Source organism: Panthera leo, chromosome A1 (genome assembly GCF_018350215.1).
Source record: "Panthera leo isolate Ple1 chromosome A1, P.leo_Ple1_pat1.1, whole genome shotgun sequence".
Lineage (NCBI taxonomy): Eukaryota > Metazoa > Chordata > Mammalia > Carnivora > Felidae > Panthera > Panthera leo.
The window spans coordinates 195,971,186-195,985,916 of record NC_056679.1 but is presented as its reverse complement, the minus strand read 5'-3'; the positions used below and the strand labels follow the sequence as shown (position 1 = coordinate 195,985,916).

Sequence of the window (14,731 nt, the reverse complement as noted above, 5' to 3'; positions counted from 1 at the left end):
CAGGCTCGTCCTGTCAAGTGTCAGGGTCCTAACCAGTATCTTCTGTGTTCCTGTTTGGCAAGTCATCCGTATCCTCTGCAGTAATATACCTGTTAAAGGCCTCCTGCTTTATCCTGCACCTGTGATCCCAAGAAGTCTTATGCCCTGGTCAAATGTAGCCAGGAGGAGAGAACCAAGTATCCCTGAAGGGTGGCCTCTACATGAAGGAGAGAAGACTGGAGTCGAAACAGCTTACACAAAGGCAATTTATTAACAGAAAACATTAATTTGAGGAATCCTGTTCACAGACGGCGACCACGGCGACCCCCCTTCCTGCGGGTGCTATCGGAGGGGATGGGGGTGACATCCTCTGTGGGGAGGAAGAGAAAATATCATTGCCTAGAGATGGATGGGAAGGAGCCCGGGCCTCCCTAGACCAGTGGCCTCACACACCAACAGTGGATCCTGCTGCTCCCCACATAAACCCTCCATACATAACACACGGATGCGGACTGCCCCATCTGCTGCTTCCTCAAATTTTCCGATGTAGTCTGAACTCATTTTTCTGAAGGGAAAACTGAGGCTCAGAAAAGGCATACAACTTACATACGAGGTCAGAAGCAGGCGAGAAATCACGTTTCTGACATCCAGCCCACTGACTCTCTAGTGAAAAGATTCTCCTACTAAACAGGGCAACCTAACACTATCTTCTTTCCAGTCAGTAAAAGGTTGAAAATATGCTGAAAAAAATAAAACCTTAAGAGGAAAAGGTTGGACCACCAGATCGAGGGATCAGTACATGATGCGACCATGTGCACAGAAACAGGAAAAGGCTAACATCTTCTCAGGAGCTAGAAAGGATCAGGAGATCACAGGCGTGAGGAGGGCAGGCACTACACAGATATAGGGGATTTGCTGTGATTCTCCACCGCAGGAGTTGCCACTCCCTGCATTCAGTTTTCATGGTCACAATGACTAGTGTACTCTTAATACTTAGTAGGCAAGGACCAAGGATACAGATGGTCCTACAATTCAGGAGACAGACTACACACAATGCCAACTCCCTTAAGAGACACTATAAAGGATAGACAATTCATCTCCTAACAGTTCCACCAGCCACTGTCCCAAACTATACACCAGGCAGTGTGCGGCACAGGGGTTAAGAAATCAAACTGCGCTGTCCCAATGTAAAAGAGAAGGTCGACATTTACAACAGGTGATGGGGTGTTCAGGGAGAAATTCTGTCACATGGTGCCTCTTGCAGCCCCCATTAACAACCCTAATTGCCAACAGTACCCAGACCAAGCACTGTATCCACTGGGTACATCACAAGCTTTCTGGGATTAATACTTCAAAGTAAATTCAAACGCTAGTTAGAGGGGGGACACTTACCAATCCGCCCAATCTTCATTCCTGAGCGGGCAAGGGCTCTGAGGGCTGACTGGGCCCCAGGTCCAGGGGTCTTGGTTCTAGGAAATGAGAATCTATGTTAAGAAAAGCTCTGTCCAACTCATTAGGGGTTCTTTCTGAGATCCCACAACCCTCTAGCTAAGGACTTGGCAACTTTCCTTAAAGGGCCAAACAGTGGAAAGCCCAATGTGGAACTCAATGAACCTGAGATCAAGACTTGAGCTGAAATCAGGGCGCCTGGGTGGCTCAGTCGGTTAAGTGGCCGACTTCGGCTCAGGTCATGATCTCGCGCTCCGTGAGTTCAAGCCCCGCGTCGGACTCTGTGCTGACAGCTCAGAGCCTGGAGCCTGTTTCAGATTCTGTGTCTCCCTCTCTCTGACCCTCCCCTGTTCATGCTCTGTCTCTCTGTCTCAAAAATAAAAAAAACATTAAAAAAAAAAATTTTAAAAAGACTTGAGCTGAAATCAGAGATGGACACTTATCAACTGAACCATCCAGGCACCCCCAAACAATAAATACTGAAGGTTTAGTGGGCCACTTATGATTTTTGTTGCGTACTTTCTGACCCCTGGGTCATAGTTTGTGCTCTGCCCTGCCTGCAGCCCATTTAAAGCACTGTCCCTTTTTGCCACAGGCTATAATTCTTTTTTGGTGATCTGTTCATTTCCAACTGCTCCACCCGCCCCAAACCAAGACCCTAACATCTTTTCAGTGGACCACTTCATCTGGTCTGCTGTCCACACAGCAGCCATTGTTTTTGTTTTGTTTTGACACAAGCACTATGCCCAATGTGGGGCTTGAACTCAAGACCCTGAGATTAAGAGTTGCATGCTCTACTGATGGAGCCAGTCAGATGTCCCAACACAGCAGTCATCTTTAAAAATGTCCAATCTTGGGGTGCCTGGGTGGCTTTGTTGTTTTAAACGTACAACTTCAGCTCAGGTCATGATCTCACGGTCCGTGAATTCGCACCCTGCTTCGGGCTCTGTGCTGACAGCTCAGAGCCCGGAGCCTGTTTCAGATTCTCTGTCTCCCCCTCTCTCTGCCCCTCCCTCACCACGCTCTGTCTCTCTCAGAGAAGGGGGGAAAAAAAAAAAAAAAAAGTCCAATCTCAGGGCACCTGGGTGGCTCAGTTGGTTAAGTGCCCAACTCCTGATTTTGGCTTAGGTCATGATCTCATGGTTCGTGGGGTGCTAACACCACAGAGCCTCCCTGGGATGTTCTCTGTCCCTCCCTGGCTAGTACTCTTGCTGTCTCTCAAAATAAATAAACTTTAAAAATGCCCAATCTCATCAGGTCATTACTATTAAAAAGTTCTTTTGCTCCCCCCACCTTTGGCTGAAGTCCAGCTCTTTACTGCTTCTTTAAGACCCAGCAGGAACTTGCTCCTGCCTAGCTCTCTGATCACAATTCACAACACTCTTCCCACAGATGTGCCAAGTCCATTCCCACTCGAGACTTTTCCACTGCAGCTGTATCTTGCTGAATACTTTCTCCCTGTCCTTCTTTCACTGGACCACTTCCTGGCACATTTAGGTCTTAGTTGAAATTACACCTTGTCACTAAGTCCCATTCCTGACACCACACCTTTACTTCCTAGCACTTACCACAAATGGGAAGCACAGGCGCCCCTGCTTAGGTTGTTTAAAGTCAGACTCTCCTACCAGCCTAGGTGCCTCTATACAGGAGACGAGAGGTGACGGCTACTCTTTTCCATCATTCTTTTCTAGTACCCCACACACAATACCCGGTATGCAGTGAGTGCTCAACAAACAAAGTTGGGGAGGAGGGAGCAGAAGCGGTGGTGCAGCAACCAACTACTAAATATGAACACACTTAACATGTCTTGTGCAAAGTCACAAGAGAAAAACCAAGCCTCAAATCCAGGTGCTTTGGCATCCATGCCCAGAGACCTCACCTCCCGGCCCCCGACTCACGTACCTATTTCCTCCTGTGGCCCGGAGTTTGATGTGGAGAGCGGTGATGCCCAGCTCCTTGCACCTCTGGGCTACATCCTGGGCAGCCAACATGGCAGCATAGGGTGAGGACTCATCTCGGTCAGCCTTCACCTTCATCCCACCAGTCACACGGCAGATGGTTTCCCTAGAACAAAAGCTCACGGTCATTCCGCTCACGCAACAAGGATTCTAAGTACTGAGCACATCCTAATGAGTGCCACAGTTCGGGTATGGCAGAAGATGAAGGTCAACTCGAATATGCATCCTTCCTAACAAGATGGCCATGGGTTCTGCCTTGATGGGGTTCAAAGACCCAAATGAATGGGACGCCGTATTAACAATATAAATTTACTTTTACATTTAATCCTCTCAATTGCTCCATGACGTAGACGTTAACCTCGCCGTATATGAGAAAACCAAATCTTAGAATTTGAGTGACTCTTGCTAATGGTGGCCAGAACCTGTACGTAGAGCTGACTTCCAGTCCACCACTGCTCCTACTAAGTACCAACAGATTGAGGATTCACGGATCACCACACTTTAAGGACACAAGGGCACGGAACGTCTTTCTTGTAACTCAAATGCCTGGGAAATCACAGTATTTGTGACTAAACAAACAAACAAACACGTTTCCTTATCTAACTTTTTAATTCTTTCAAGAGAACCCCTTAAACTGCCACCGGATTCCAGGAGAATTTCTTCCCCCAGACCCTTGCCAGTTTGGTCTGTACCTCTTCACCCAGGTACTCACTTGCCAGAAAGATCGGTGACATGGACAAAAGTGTCATTGAAGGATGCAAAGATGTGGCACACGCCAAACACATTTTCTCCTTCAGCTACCTGAGGTCCAAGGCTGATGACCTGTTCTTCTTTCTTTTCTTTCCCCTTTCGAGGTGCCATTTCTGAAAGGAAGTAAAAAAAAAAATCCCGAAGTTAGCAATGGACAAGAGGTTTCCACAACCTTTTCCTGGCTATTAAAGGAAATCTCCAAGTTTTGCTCCTCTGTGTCTCTTTCCCTGCACCCTGGGAATCTGTGCAATCCCATCTCTGCCTAAACTCACTTCTCTCTGCACTTAGGAGAGTTCAACTGGTGGCTAAAGAAGCAAAGTACCTTGAGATAACCTTTCCCCTGAATTTACTTAAAGCACAGATCATAGCACTTGCTAAGCAGCCCAGAGTTCTAGCAGCAAGACCACAAGTATCCCTCCAATTTTTACCAAGTCGGCCTCAAAACCACGAAAAACACTGGCTTAGATCCCTAGAGACCTCCAAGTTCAACTGACAGCTCTGCAAACCTGGGTAATCAATTCTTCCTGGGCCTTAAAGCCCAGAATATATATCCTGAGAAATTTTTAAAGATTTGTTTAGTGACACAACAAGTCAGTTGCAGAGCAGTGATGAGAACCAGGTTAAGGGATTCCTAGTCTACACTCCACAACACTTCCAATACCAGGAGGGCTTCTGGTCTCCTGGACCCCAAGTATCATTTACTGGTTAGGCTCAAAGACTTTAAAGACTGCATTCAAAAAGATTAGTAGAAGGCCAAGACCAATGACCTACCCATGAATTGGTGACAGCTGAAGACCCTTTACGGAAGACACCTGCTGCCTGAACTCTGCACTAACTCCTACACTTAGAATTCAAGGGTCCCTCACCCACATAGTTCCCTAGTTTCATCTCCTACTATATCCTGTGCCAGATCCCTCCAAAAAGCCAGTTCAAGGGCTATCTCTCATCCTCTGACAATTCATCTCCTGCTATCCTTCCACTACGGATTAAAACCAAATGCTTTTTAAAAAAATTTTAATGTTTTAAACATTTCTAAATGCTTATTTTTAAGAGACAGAGACAAAACATGAGTACAGGAGGGGCAGAGAAGGGGGGGACGGGACACACACAGAATCTGAAGCAGGCTCCCCCCTCCAAGCTGTCAGTACAGAGCCAGACGTGGGGCTCAAACTCACGAACACGAGATCAATGACCTGAGCCGAAGTTGGACGCTTAAGCAGCTGAGCCACCCAAGTGCTCAGAACCAAATTCTAAAACTTTTACTAGAATCGAGCATTAAAGGCAATAAAACATATCCTTTTGGAAGGCTAATGGAAAAGCCCCATCCCAAAGACTCAGTGTTAGCGAAATCAAGTAACTCTAATCTGACATAGCATGTAATGGAAGTGCAATTATTCCATTAAAGGAGGAAAAGCAAGTATGGATAAGTGGAAGGCTAAGAGAGGACTACTTTCCTCCCAAAGCACCTCCTGACACTCAATCCGAACAATTCCCTAACACTTCCAGAAGACACTAAAAATCAGAAGGGCTCAGATGACTTAGGCTGCACCCTTTCGGATGAAGACAAATTTGGCCTTGCCTTGGTTCGTAAAGACAGTGGCAAAACCAGACTTAAAATCAGTGCCCCGACTCCCAGTCCAGCATTTTCTACCCTGTGCCAAGATGCTTTTATTCCATGAAGGACCATTCCAGACCTGAGAAAGTCCATGTCTCTTGCATTCCTGGATCTCCCCAGTGCCTTCCTTATACAAGGTCTGGGGAGTGACCACAGTAAGCACATGTGTAGGCCTTAGATGTACAAAGTAACTGTTCCTACGCTCAAATTACATCCAACAGAGTTAAGAATTTTAAGGAAGGGGCCAAGGGTGCTCACAGGAAAAGTTTTAAGTTCTGCCTGGAGAAGCCCAGAAAGACCAGCAGATCAGAACTTCAGCAGATCAGATTCATCAGGAAGCATGAATACGAATTCCTCAAGTGGCCACCCCACAAATGCCGCCCTGAGGTGGTGATGAGACGGGTCCTCGCAGAATATATAAGCGCATGGAAGGTGCTCAACCAACACTGACTTACATCCTTCTCTACCTTTAATGTCTGGCTTTGTAAGGCGCGCCCAGTACTTGCAACGTGCCAGACCTAGCCATCAACCGGGTTCAGGGAGCACCCAACGCAAGGCCGTTTTTTCGGATTCTGTCCCTGAATCCCCACAACCCCCACGGAATCCGGACGACAGTTAATCCTACTTCCCAAACAAGGAAACAAACTACAGATTACGAGCCCGGCCTGCGACCGCTCAAGAAGCTGGCGGAGTAGAGAGAAGCCACATCGGACTAGGGTCCCGGATCCTTCCCAAACATGCTGTGCGGCCCCTTAAACGGAACGGTGGTGGCAGCGCGGAGCGAGGGCCTTCAGGGCTGTACCCACACTCAACCCCCTCCCCTTCGCAAGCTCCTCCTTGAGACAAGACGGCCGCTTCCGAGACCAGGCGCGAACCTGAGTCTGGGGTCGGCCGGCCGCGCCCCTCTCGCCTGGCACCTGACTCGGCTTCCGCGGAAACACCCCAGCCCAGCGCCCCGAACCCCGAGGGGTCCCCCTGCCTCAGGATGCCACTGGATTAAACCCACTGAAGCCTCCTACCTGCGCGTCTTCGCTAGACTCCGCCACCGGAAAGAGAGGGCGAGAGAAGGCGGGGCGACGGGTCACGTTCGCGTTCCCGGAAGTGTACGTCTGAGGTCACGGAGCGAAGCCGGTGGCCCGTTTCCAAGGAGTTGAAGACTCGCCCTCGGGAAAGGCGGTTTACTTAAAAGAGCGCTAAAGGAGGCAAGGGGAAGGGTGTCGCTGCGAGCGGGTCTGCCTCTGAGACTGCACGAAGCAGCTACATCTCCTGAGCGAGGCGGGCCCTTGTGCGAAGATCGTGGCGGCCGCACCTAGACGGACTTCTTCCATCCTGATCCCGGGCCTAGTCGGCCCGGAGGCGGCAGCGCCTCTCGTGGCGCGGAGGGCAATAACAACAATTGCCTGCTTTCATCACTGACTGTGGACGGCTTGCTGTGTCCTGAACAAAATAAGGATAAATTATTCAATATTTATTATATACTAGCTTGGGCTGAGCGATTTATATGCATTGCTTCATTTAATCCTCACAAAATTATCAAATAGATAACTTTTTATTTCTCTTTTACGGATAAAGGATGTTAACCAAGATTACACATTTGTGGCTGATTTGGATTTCTGACTTCAAAGACTGTATGTTTGATACCTACTTCCATGTATCCCTCTAATAGTGAAGGACCTTGAAGGGTTGGGAGGTGTATAGATGGAGATATGGGGAAGGGCAAAGAAATAGGTCGTGTGTGTGTGTGTGTGTGTGTGTGTGTGTGTGAGGCCCATGTAATAGACTACATATATTGCATATATATGAAATTTTTGAACAAAATTAGCGATTATACAGGGTAACGTATAGCCCTTTCTTCACTAGAGTTGGTGCCACTGAACAGCTTTAACTCAGTTTAGCAAAGACCTCCTTTTTAAAAAAGTTTCCCCTTTACAAAAGCAATTAATTACAGAATACCTATAAAAGAGAAACATATAAACATTCTCAAAGGAGAGTACAAGGAAGACAAAAGAGAAAAAACCAGTGACAGTCTTACCCACCACAATTAACACCTTGGTGTACATCCTTTCCAAACATGATCCATGCAAATACCTACAGAAGAGGCACTTCCTTTTTTTTTTTTAATATGAAATTTATTGTCAAATTGGTTTCCATACAACACCCAGGAGGCACTTCATTTTTTTTAAAGAAAAGAGAATAAACTTGCAATATTTTTTCCCAATGGCTAAAAAAAATCTGTGCTCATAAACAATCCACATGATAAAGTGTATAGAAAAAAGTAAAAATCATTTCTAAATTCTTCCTTCTTTTTTTTTAAAATTAATGCATGTTCATTTGGAAGTCACTTGAATGTAAAAAGAAAAACAAGTATCCATCCGAAGACAAACACTGTTTACAACTTTAAATACGTATGTATGTAATACATATACATACCCACGTGTATATATATATCACCTTTATTTTGCTTTTGGCATTATGCTATAGGATGTTGCTATATAGTTTTTAACTTTTGATTTTGAAATAATTGCAGATTCACAGGAAATCACAAAAAACACGTAGGGAGAGTTCCCATGTACTCTTCACCCAGTTTCCCATAGCGGTAACATCTTGCGTAACTATAAAACACAATCACAGGAAACAAGCAATTGCAATGTATGCATAGAGTGCTATATAATTGTATCACACACGTACACCTGTGCAGCTACCATCACAATTACCACACAGAACTGTTCCATTACCACAAAACCTACTTGTGCTGCCTTTTCAGAGTCCCATCCACCTCTCTGTCCCTCCATCTCTACCACCACCCCTAATCTCTGGAAACCAATGATCTATTTTTCAGCTCCAGAATTTTATTATTTCAAGAAAGTTATATAAATGGAATCACAAGTATGTGACCTTCTGAGATTTTTTTTTTACCTAGCATAATTCTCTTGAGACACATCCATGTTGTTACATATATCAATAGATTCATTCATTTTTACTTTTTTTTTAAATTTTTTTTAACGTTTATTTATTTTTGAGACAGAGAGAGACAGAGCATGAACGGGGGAGGGTCAGAGAGAGGGAGACACAGAATCCGAAACAGGCTCCAGGCTCTGAGCTGTCAGCACAGAGCCTGACGTGGGGCTCGAACTCACAGACGGCGAGATCGTGACCTGAGCTGAAGTCGGCTGCTTAACTGACTGAGCCACCCAGGCGCCCCGATTCATTCATTTTTAATTGCTTAGTAGTATTCCATGTATAGATTTACCATATTATTTTATTTTATTTTATTAACTTGTTTTATTTTTTGTTTTTTTAAATTTACATCCAAATTAGTTAGCATATAGTGCAACAATGATTTCAGGAGTAGATTCCTTAGTGCCCCTTACCCATTTAGCCCATCCCCACTCCAACCCCTCCAGTAACCCTCAGTTTGTTCTCCATATTTATGAGTCTCTTCTGTTTTTATATTATTTTTGTTTCCCTTCCCTTATGTTCATCTGTTTTGTCTCTTAAAGTCCTCATATGAGTGAAGTCATATGATTTTTGTCTTTCTCTGACTGACTAATTTCACTTAGCATAATACCCTCCAGTTCCATCCATGTAGTTGCAAATGGCAAGATTTCATTCTTTTTGATTGCCGAGTAATACTCCATTGTGTGTGTGTGTGTGTGTGTGTGTGTGTGTGTGTGTATCACATTTTCTGTATCCATTCATCCATCGAGGGACATTTGAGCTCTTTCCATACTTCGGATATTGTTGCGAGTGCTGCTATAAACATGGGGGTGCATGTGTCCCTTCGAAACAGCACACCTGTATCCCTTGGATAAATGCCTCATAGTGCAATTGCTGGGTCATAGGGTAGTTCTCTTTTTAGTTTTTTGAGGAACCTCCATACTGTTTTCCAGAGTGGCTGCACCAGCTTGCATTCCCACCAACAATGCAAAATAGATCCTCTTTCTCCTCATCCTCGCCAACATCTGTCATTGCCTAAGTTGTTAATGTGAGCCATTCTGACAGGTGTAAGGTGGTATCTCATTGTTTTGCTTTGTATTTCCCTGATGATGAGTGATGTTGAGCATTTTTTCAAGTGTCGGTTGGCCATCTGGCTGTCTTCTTTGGAGAAGTGTCTATTCATGTCTTTTGCCCATTTGTTCACCGGATTATTTATCTTTTGGGTGTTGAGTTTGATAAGTTCTTTATAGATTTTGGATACTAACCCTTTATCTGATATGTCATTTGCAAATACCTTCTCCCATTCTGTCAGTTGCCTTTTAGTTTTGCTGATTGTTTCCTTCGCTGTGCGGAAGCTTTTTATTTTGATGAGGTCCCAGTAGTTCATTTTTGCTTTTGTTTCCCTTGCCTCCGGAGACGTGTTGAGTAGGAAGTTGCTGCGGCCAAGAACAAAGAGGTTTTTGCCTGCTTTCTTCTCGAGGATTTTGATGGATTCCTGTCTTACGTTTAGGTCTTTCATCCATTTTGAGTTTATTTTTGTGTATGGTTTAAGAAAGTGGTCCAGGTTCATTCTTCTGCATGTCACTGTCCAGTTTCCCCAGCACCACTTGCTGAAGAGGCTGTCTTTATTCCATTGGATATTCTTTCCTGCTTGGTCAAAGATTAGTTGGCCATATGTTTGTGGGTCCATTTCTGGGTTCTCTATTCTGTTCCATTGATCTGAGTGTCTGTTCTTGTGCCAGTACCATACTGTCTTGATGATTACAGTTTTGTAGTATAGCTTAAAGTCTGGGGTTGTGATGCCTCCTGCTTTGGTTTTCTTTTTCAAGATCGCTTTGGCTATTCTGGGTCTTTTCTGGTTCCAAACAAATTTTAGGATTATTTGTTCTAGCTCTGTGAAGAATGCTGGTCTAAATTCTTTCTTCTAGCGATACCACCATTATCAAATTATCATTATTGAATTGGAGCATAATTCCAGAAATAACTGTCTATATCTATATTTTTATCATAAAACACACAGTCTTAGGTAAGTGAAATCATATTCTGTATGCCATTTGTTAACCTTTTTTTCCCTCAACATTGTGGACATCTTCCCACAACTATAGTAGAGAACTACAACATTTTTTTTTTTACAAATACTTAAAATTGTATTTGTTATTTTGAATATTAAGTGCATTCACAAGAATAAAGAGACTATAAACAGATATGAAAAAGTGTGCAAAAAAAAAAAAAAAAAAGATTTCCTCTCATCTCTGCCCCGGCAACCCTATCCTCTTCCTTGCAAGCAACCAGGAATAGCTGTATCTTTTTTAATTAAAAAAAAATTTTTTTACATTTATTTATTTTTGAGAGAGAGGGAGAGAGAGAGAGAGAGTACAAGTCGGGGAGGGGCAGAGAGAGAGGGAGACACAGAATCCAAAGCAGTCTCCAGGCTCTGAGCTGTCAGCACAGAGCACATCACGGGGCTCGAACTCACAAACCGTGAGATCATGACCTGAGCTGAAGTCGGATGCTTAACTGACTGAGCCACCCAGGTGCCCCTATTTTTTTTTTAATTTTATTTAATGTTTATTTTTGAGGGAGAGAGAGAGAGAGACAGAGTGCGAGCAGAGGAGGGGCAAAGAGAAAGGGAGACACAGAATCCAAAGCAGGCTCCAGGCTCCGAGCTATCAGCACAGAGCCGGATGTTGGACTCAAACTCACAAACTGTGAGATCATGACATGAGCCAAAGTTGGACGCCCAACTGGCTGAACCACCCAGGTGTCCCATAGCTGTATTGTATCATTTTTAACTACTACCTGATATTCCTTTGTATAGCCAAACCATTATTTAACCAGTTCTCTGTTGGTGGGGACAAAATTTGTAAATGTAAACAAAACTGTCAAGAACATACTTGTGCCTTTCTTTCCTCAGGGTAGATTGCCAGAAGTCAAAAGGAATATATATTTGAAATTTTGATACATGTTGCTAAATTGCCCTCCAGAAAGTTCATGTCAATTTCCACTTCTGCTTAACTGAGAAACTATGTCTCTTAGTATTGTATTTCTTCCATGGTTAGTACAGTGAGATGTCTCTTCATGGATTGTTTTGAGCATTTGCATATTTTCTGTGACTTGTCTGTTGATAGTCCTGAAAAGGGAAGGCTTTTTATTCTCAAGTAGTAAATTCCTCAATAGAAGAGGTATGATAGCGGAGACTGGAGAATTGTGGAGTGAGCTCTTGCTTTGGATAAGAGTTGTACTAAACAGACCTTGGTGAGGGAAACATCATGAAGGGAGAATGGCTTAATCTTACGGCTGAAGGCAGTCCATACAGTTACTTCACAACTTATTTTTTTTTAGGGGCACCTGGCTGGCTCCGTTGGTAGAGCATGTGACTTTTGATCTCAGGTTCATGACTTCAAGCCCCAGTTTGGCATAGAGCTTACTTTTAAAAAATAACACAAAACAAATATTTGTTTTTTTAAAAAGAAGAACCTATTTCTTTTATAGGGAAGTCTTATCTTCATATCAAATCATCAAAGCCACTGCTTTCAAACTCCACTTTGATTATTTAATCAACATATGTATTGTTTCTACAAAGAGTTGTTAGTTGTGGGCAAAAATTGTAACCTTTCTTGGCTTTAGTTTTCTCATCTGTAAAATGGGATAATAACGGTATTTAAAAATGTATATTGAAGCGTATGTCTTCATTGGGTACTTGCTCTGTGCCAACCTCTGAGATATAATAATACTGACATTTAAGCTAAGAAAGACTTAAAGGGGTGCCTGGGTGGCTCAGTCAGTTGAGCGCCCGACTTCGGCTCAAGTCATGATCTCACGGTTTATGAGTTCAAGCCCCGTGTCGGGCTTTGTGTTGACAGCTCGGAGCCTAGAGCCTGCTAGGAGGGATTCTGTGTCTCCTTCTCTCTCTCTGCCCCTCCCTGCTCATGCTTTGTCTCTCAAAAATAAATAAACATTTTTTTAAATGTTTTTATTTTTATTTTTTGAAGGAGAGAGAGAGACAGAGCATGAGCAGGGGAGGAGCAGAGAGAGGGAGACACAGAATTCGAAGCAGGCTCCAGGATCTAAGCTGTCAGCACAGAGCCCGATGCAGGGCTCGAACTCACAAACCGTGAGATCATGACCTGAGCCAAAGCTGTATGCTTAACCGACTGAGCCACCCAGGCGCCCCCAAAATAAATAAACATTAAAAAAATTAAAAAAAAAAAAAGACTTATTGGGCTCTTAGTATGTGTCTTGCACTGTTCTAGATGCTTGGGGTACATTTGTGACCAAAGCAGACAATGATCCCTACCTTCTTGGGGTTTATATTCTGGTAGCAAGGGCAGGCATAATATCTAAATAAATTCTCTATTATGTTACAAGGTGATCAGTTACTACGGAAAGAAGAAAAAGTTGAGTAAGGTAAAGGATATTGCAGGGGTGGGGGGTTCTCACGAAAGGGGTGGGGCACATAGCAGATTCAAATCGAGAGGGCAAGGTAGCCTTGTTGAGAGATTTGAGCAGAGGGGGGAGGCGGGAAAAGGAGCAAGTGTTGCCAGTATCTAAGGGAAGATTACAGCAGGCAGAGGGAACAGCATGTACAAAGGCCGCAGGTGAAGCGCCCATGGCATAGTCCAGGAACAGTAAGGCCAGTGTAGCCACGGTGCAGTGATGAGATGCAGTGATGGGAGGTAATGGATGGTATGGGCACATCATATAGGCCTTCAGGTCATTGCAAGGACTTTGGTTTTTATCCTGTAAGGAGCCATCAGAGGGTTTTGAGCAGAGGAGGGACAGAATCTGACTTATTTTTTTTTAAGTTTATTTATTTAGAGAGAGAGACAACACAAGGAGGGGGAGGGGCAGAGAGAGAGGGAGAGAGAATCCCAAGCAGACTCCATGGTGTCAGCATGGAGCCTGATGTGGGGCTCGATCCCACAAACCGTGAGATCGTGACCTGAGCCAAAATCAAGAGTCAGACACTTAACTGACTGAGCCAGCCAGGTGCCCCCTGACTTAGGTTTTAATAGCACCAATGAGGATGCTCTGTGGAGAATAAACTCTCGGTCGGTGTAGGGGTGGGGGTGAGAGGTAACATAGAAGGAAGGGTTCCAGTTTAGAGGGGAAAGATACTGGTAGCTGAGACCCAGGTGGTGTCCATGGGGGCAGAAAAAAGTGATTAAAATTCCATTATATTTCTGAAGTAGATCCAACAGGATTTCTTGATAGGTTAGACAGGAGACATAAGAGAAAGAGAATTATCAAAAATGATTCTGGGGCGCCTGGGTGGCTCAGTTGGTTAAGTGTCCGACCTCGGCTCAGATCATGATCTCACGGTTCGTGAGTTCAAGCCCCACATCGGGCTCTGTGCTGACAGCTCAGAACCTGGAGCCTGTTTCAGATTCTGTGTCTCCCTCTCTCTCTGCCCCTCCCCCACTCACACTCTGTCTCTGCCTCTCAAAAATAAATAAACATTGCAAAAAAATTTTTAAAAATGATTCCAACATTTATGGCAGAAGAAACTGGAAGGATGGAGTGGTCATCGCCTAGGATGGGGAAGGCCGAGGGAGGAGTTGGTTTTTAGGGGAAGATGAGACATTCAACCTTAGGCCTGAGTCTGAGGTGTTTAGTGCACATCCAAGTGGAGATGCCAAGGAAGTTTTGGGGATGGATGGGTCTGGAATTGAAGAGCGGCGTCTTCAGCATCTGGATGGTATTTGAAATCATGAGACTGTTGATGACCACCGAGGGGCTGAGTGCAGATAGAGAAGGGGAGTTCAGGGACTGGGCATCAGAGCATGGGGATAAGAGAAAGAGACAGCCAAGGAAAAAGAAGCAGGGAACAGCAAGATGGGAGGAAAACCGAGAGGGAGGGCGTGTCTGAGAAGCCAAGCGAAGAAAGGGAATCAAGGAGAAAGGAGTGGGCAGCTGAGAGGTATCTACCTCGGTGAGGCCGAGAATGTGCATAGAAGCCACAACACAGAGGGCACTGGGCACCTCCACAAGAGCAGTTTCAGCATGCACGTGTATCAGGGGAACGTGCGAATGGAGTAGATGT

At 44.7% G+C, this 14,731-nt stretch overlaps 1 protein-coding gene across 1 annotated transcript; it reads right to left on the bottom strand.

Moving 5' to 3' along the window:
* Positions 1-227: 227 nt before the first annotated feature.
* On the bottom strand, positions 228-6,878 carry RPS14 (ribosomal protein S14). The gene is made up of 5 exons (XM_042949221.1): positions 6,771-6,878; positions 4,099-4,249; positions 3,331-3,492; positions 1,372-1,448; positions 228-349 (listed from the first exon to the last, which is right to left on the bottom strand). Exons 2-5 carry the CDS (start codon positions 4,245-4,247, stop codon positions 282-284), a joined length of 456 nt encoding a protein of 151 aa, XP_042805155.1. The 5' UTR covers positions 4,248-4,249; positions 6,771-6,878; the 3' UTR covers positions 228-281.
* Between the last annotated feature and the right edge of the window lie 7,853 nt (positions 6,879-14,731).

Bases quoted from the DNA above. Each gene is read 5' to 3' on its own strand.
- RPS14 (XM_042949221.1), bottom strand. From the start codon at position 4,247: ATGGCACCTCGAAAGGGGAAAGAAAAGAAAGAAGAACAGGTCATCAGC. The intron at 1,449-3,330 runs GTACGTGAGTCG...CTCATTTCCTAG, and splicing joins CGGGCCACAGGAGGAAATAG to AACCAAGACCCCTGGACCTG. The intron at 350-1,371 runs GTAAGTGTCCCC...TCCTCCCCACAG, and splicing joins AATGAAGATTGGGCGGATTG to AGGATGTCACCCCCATCCCC.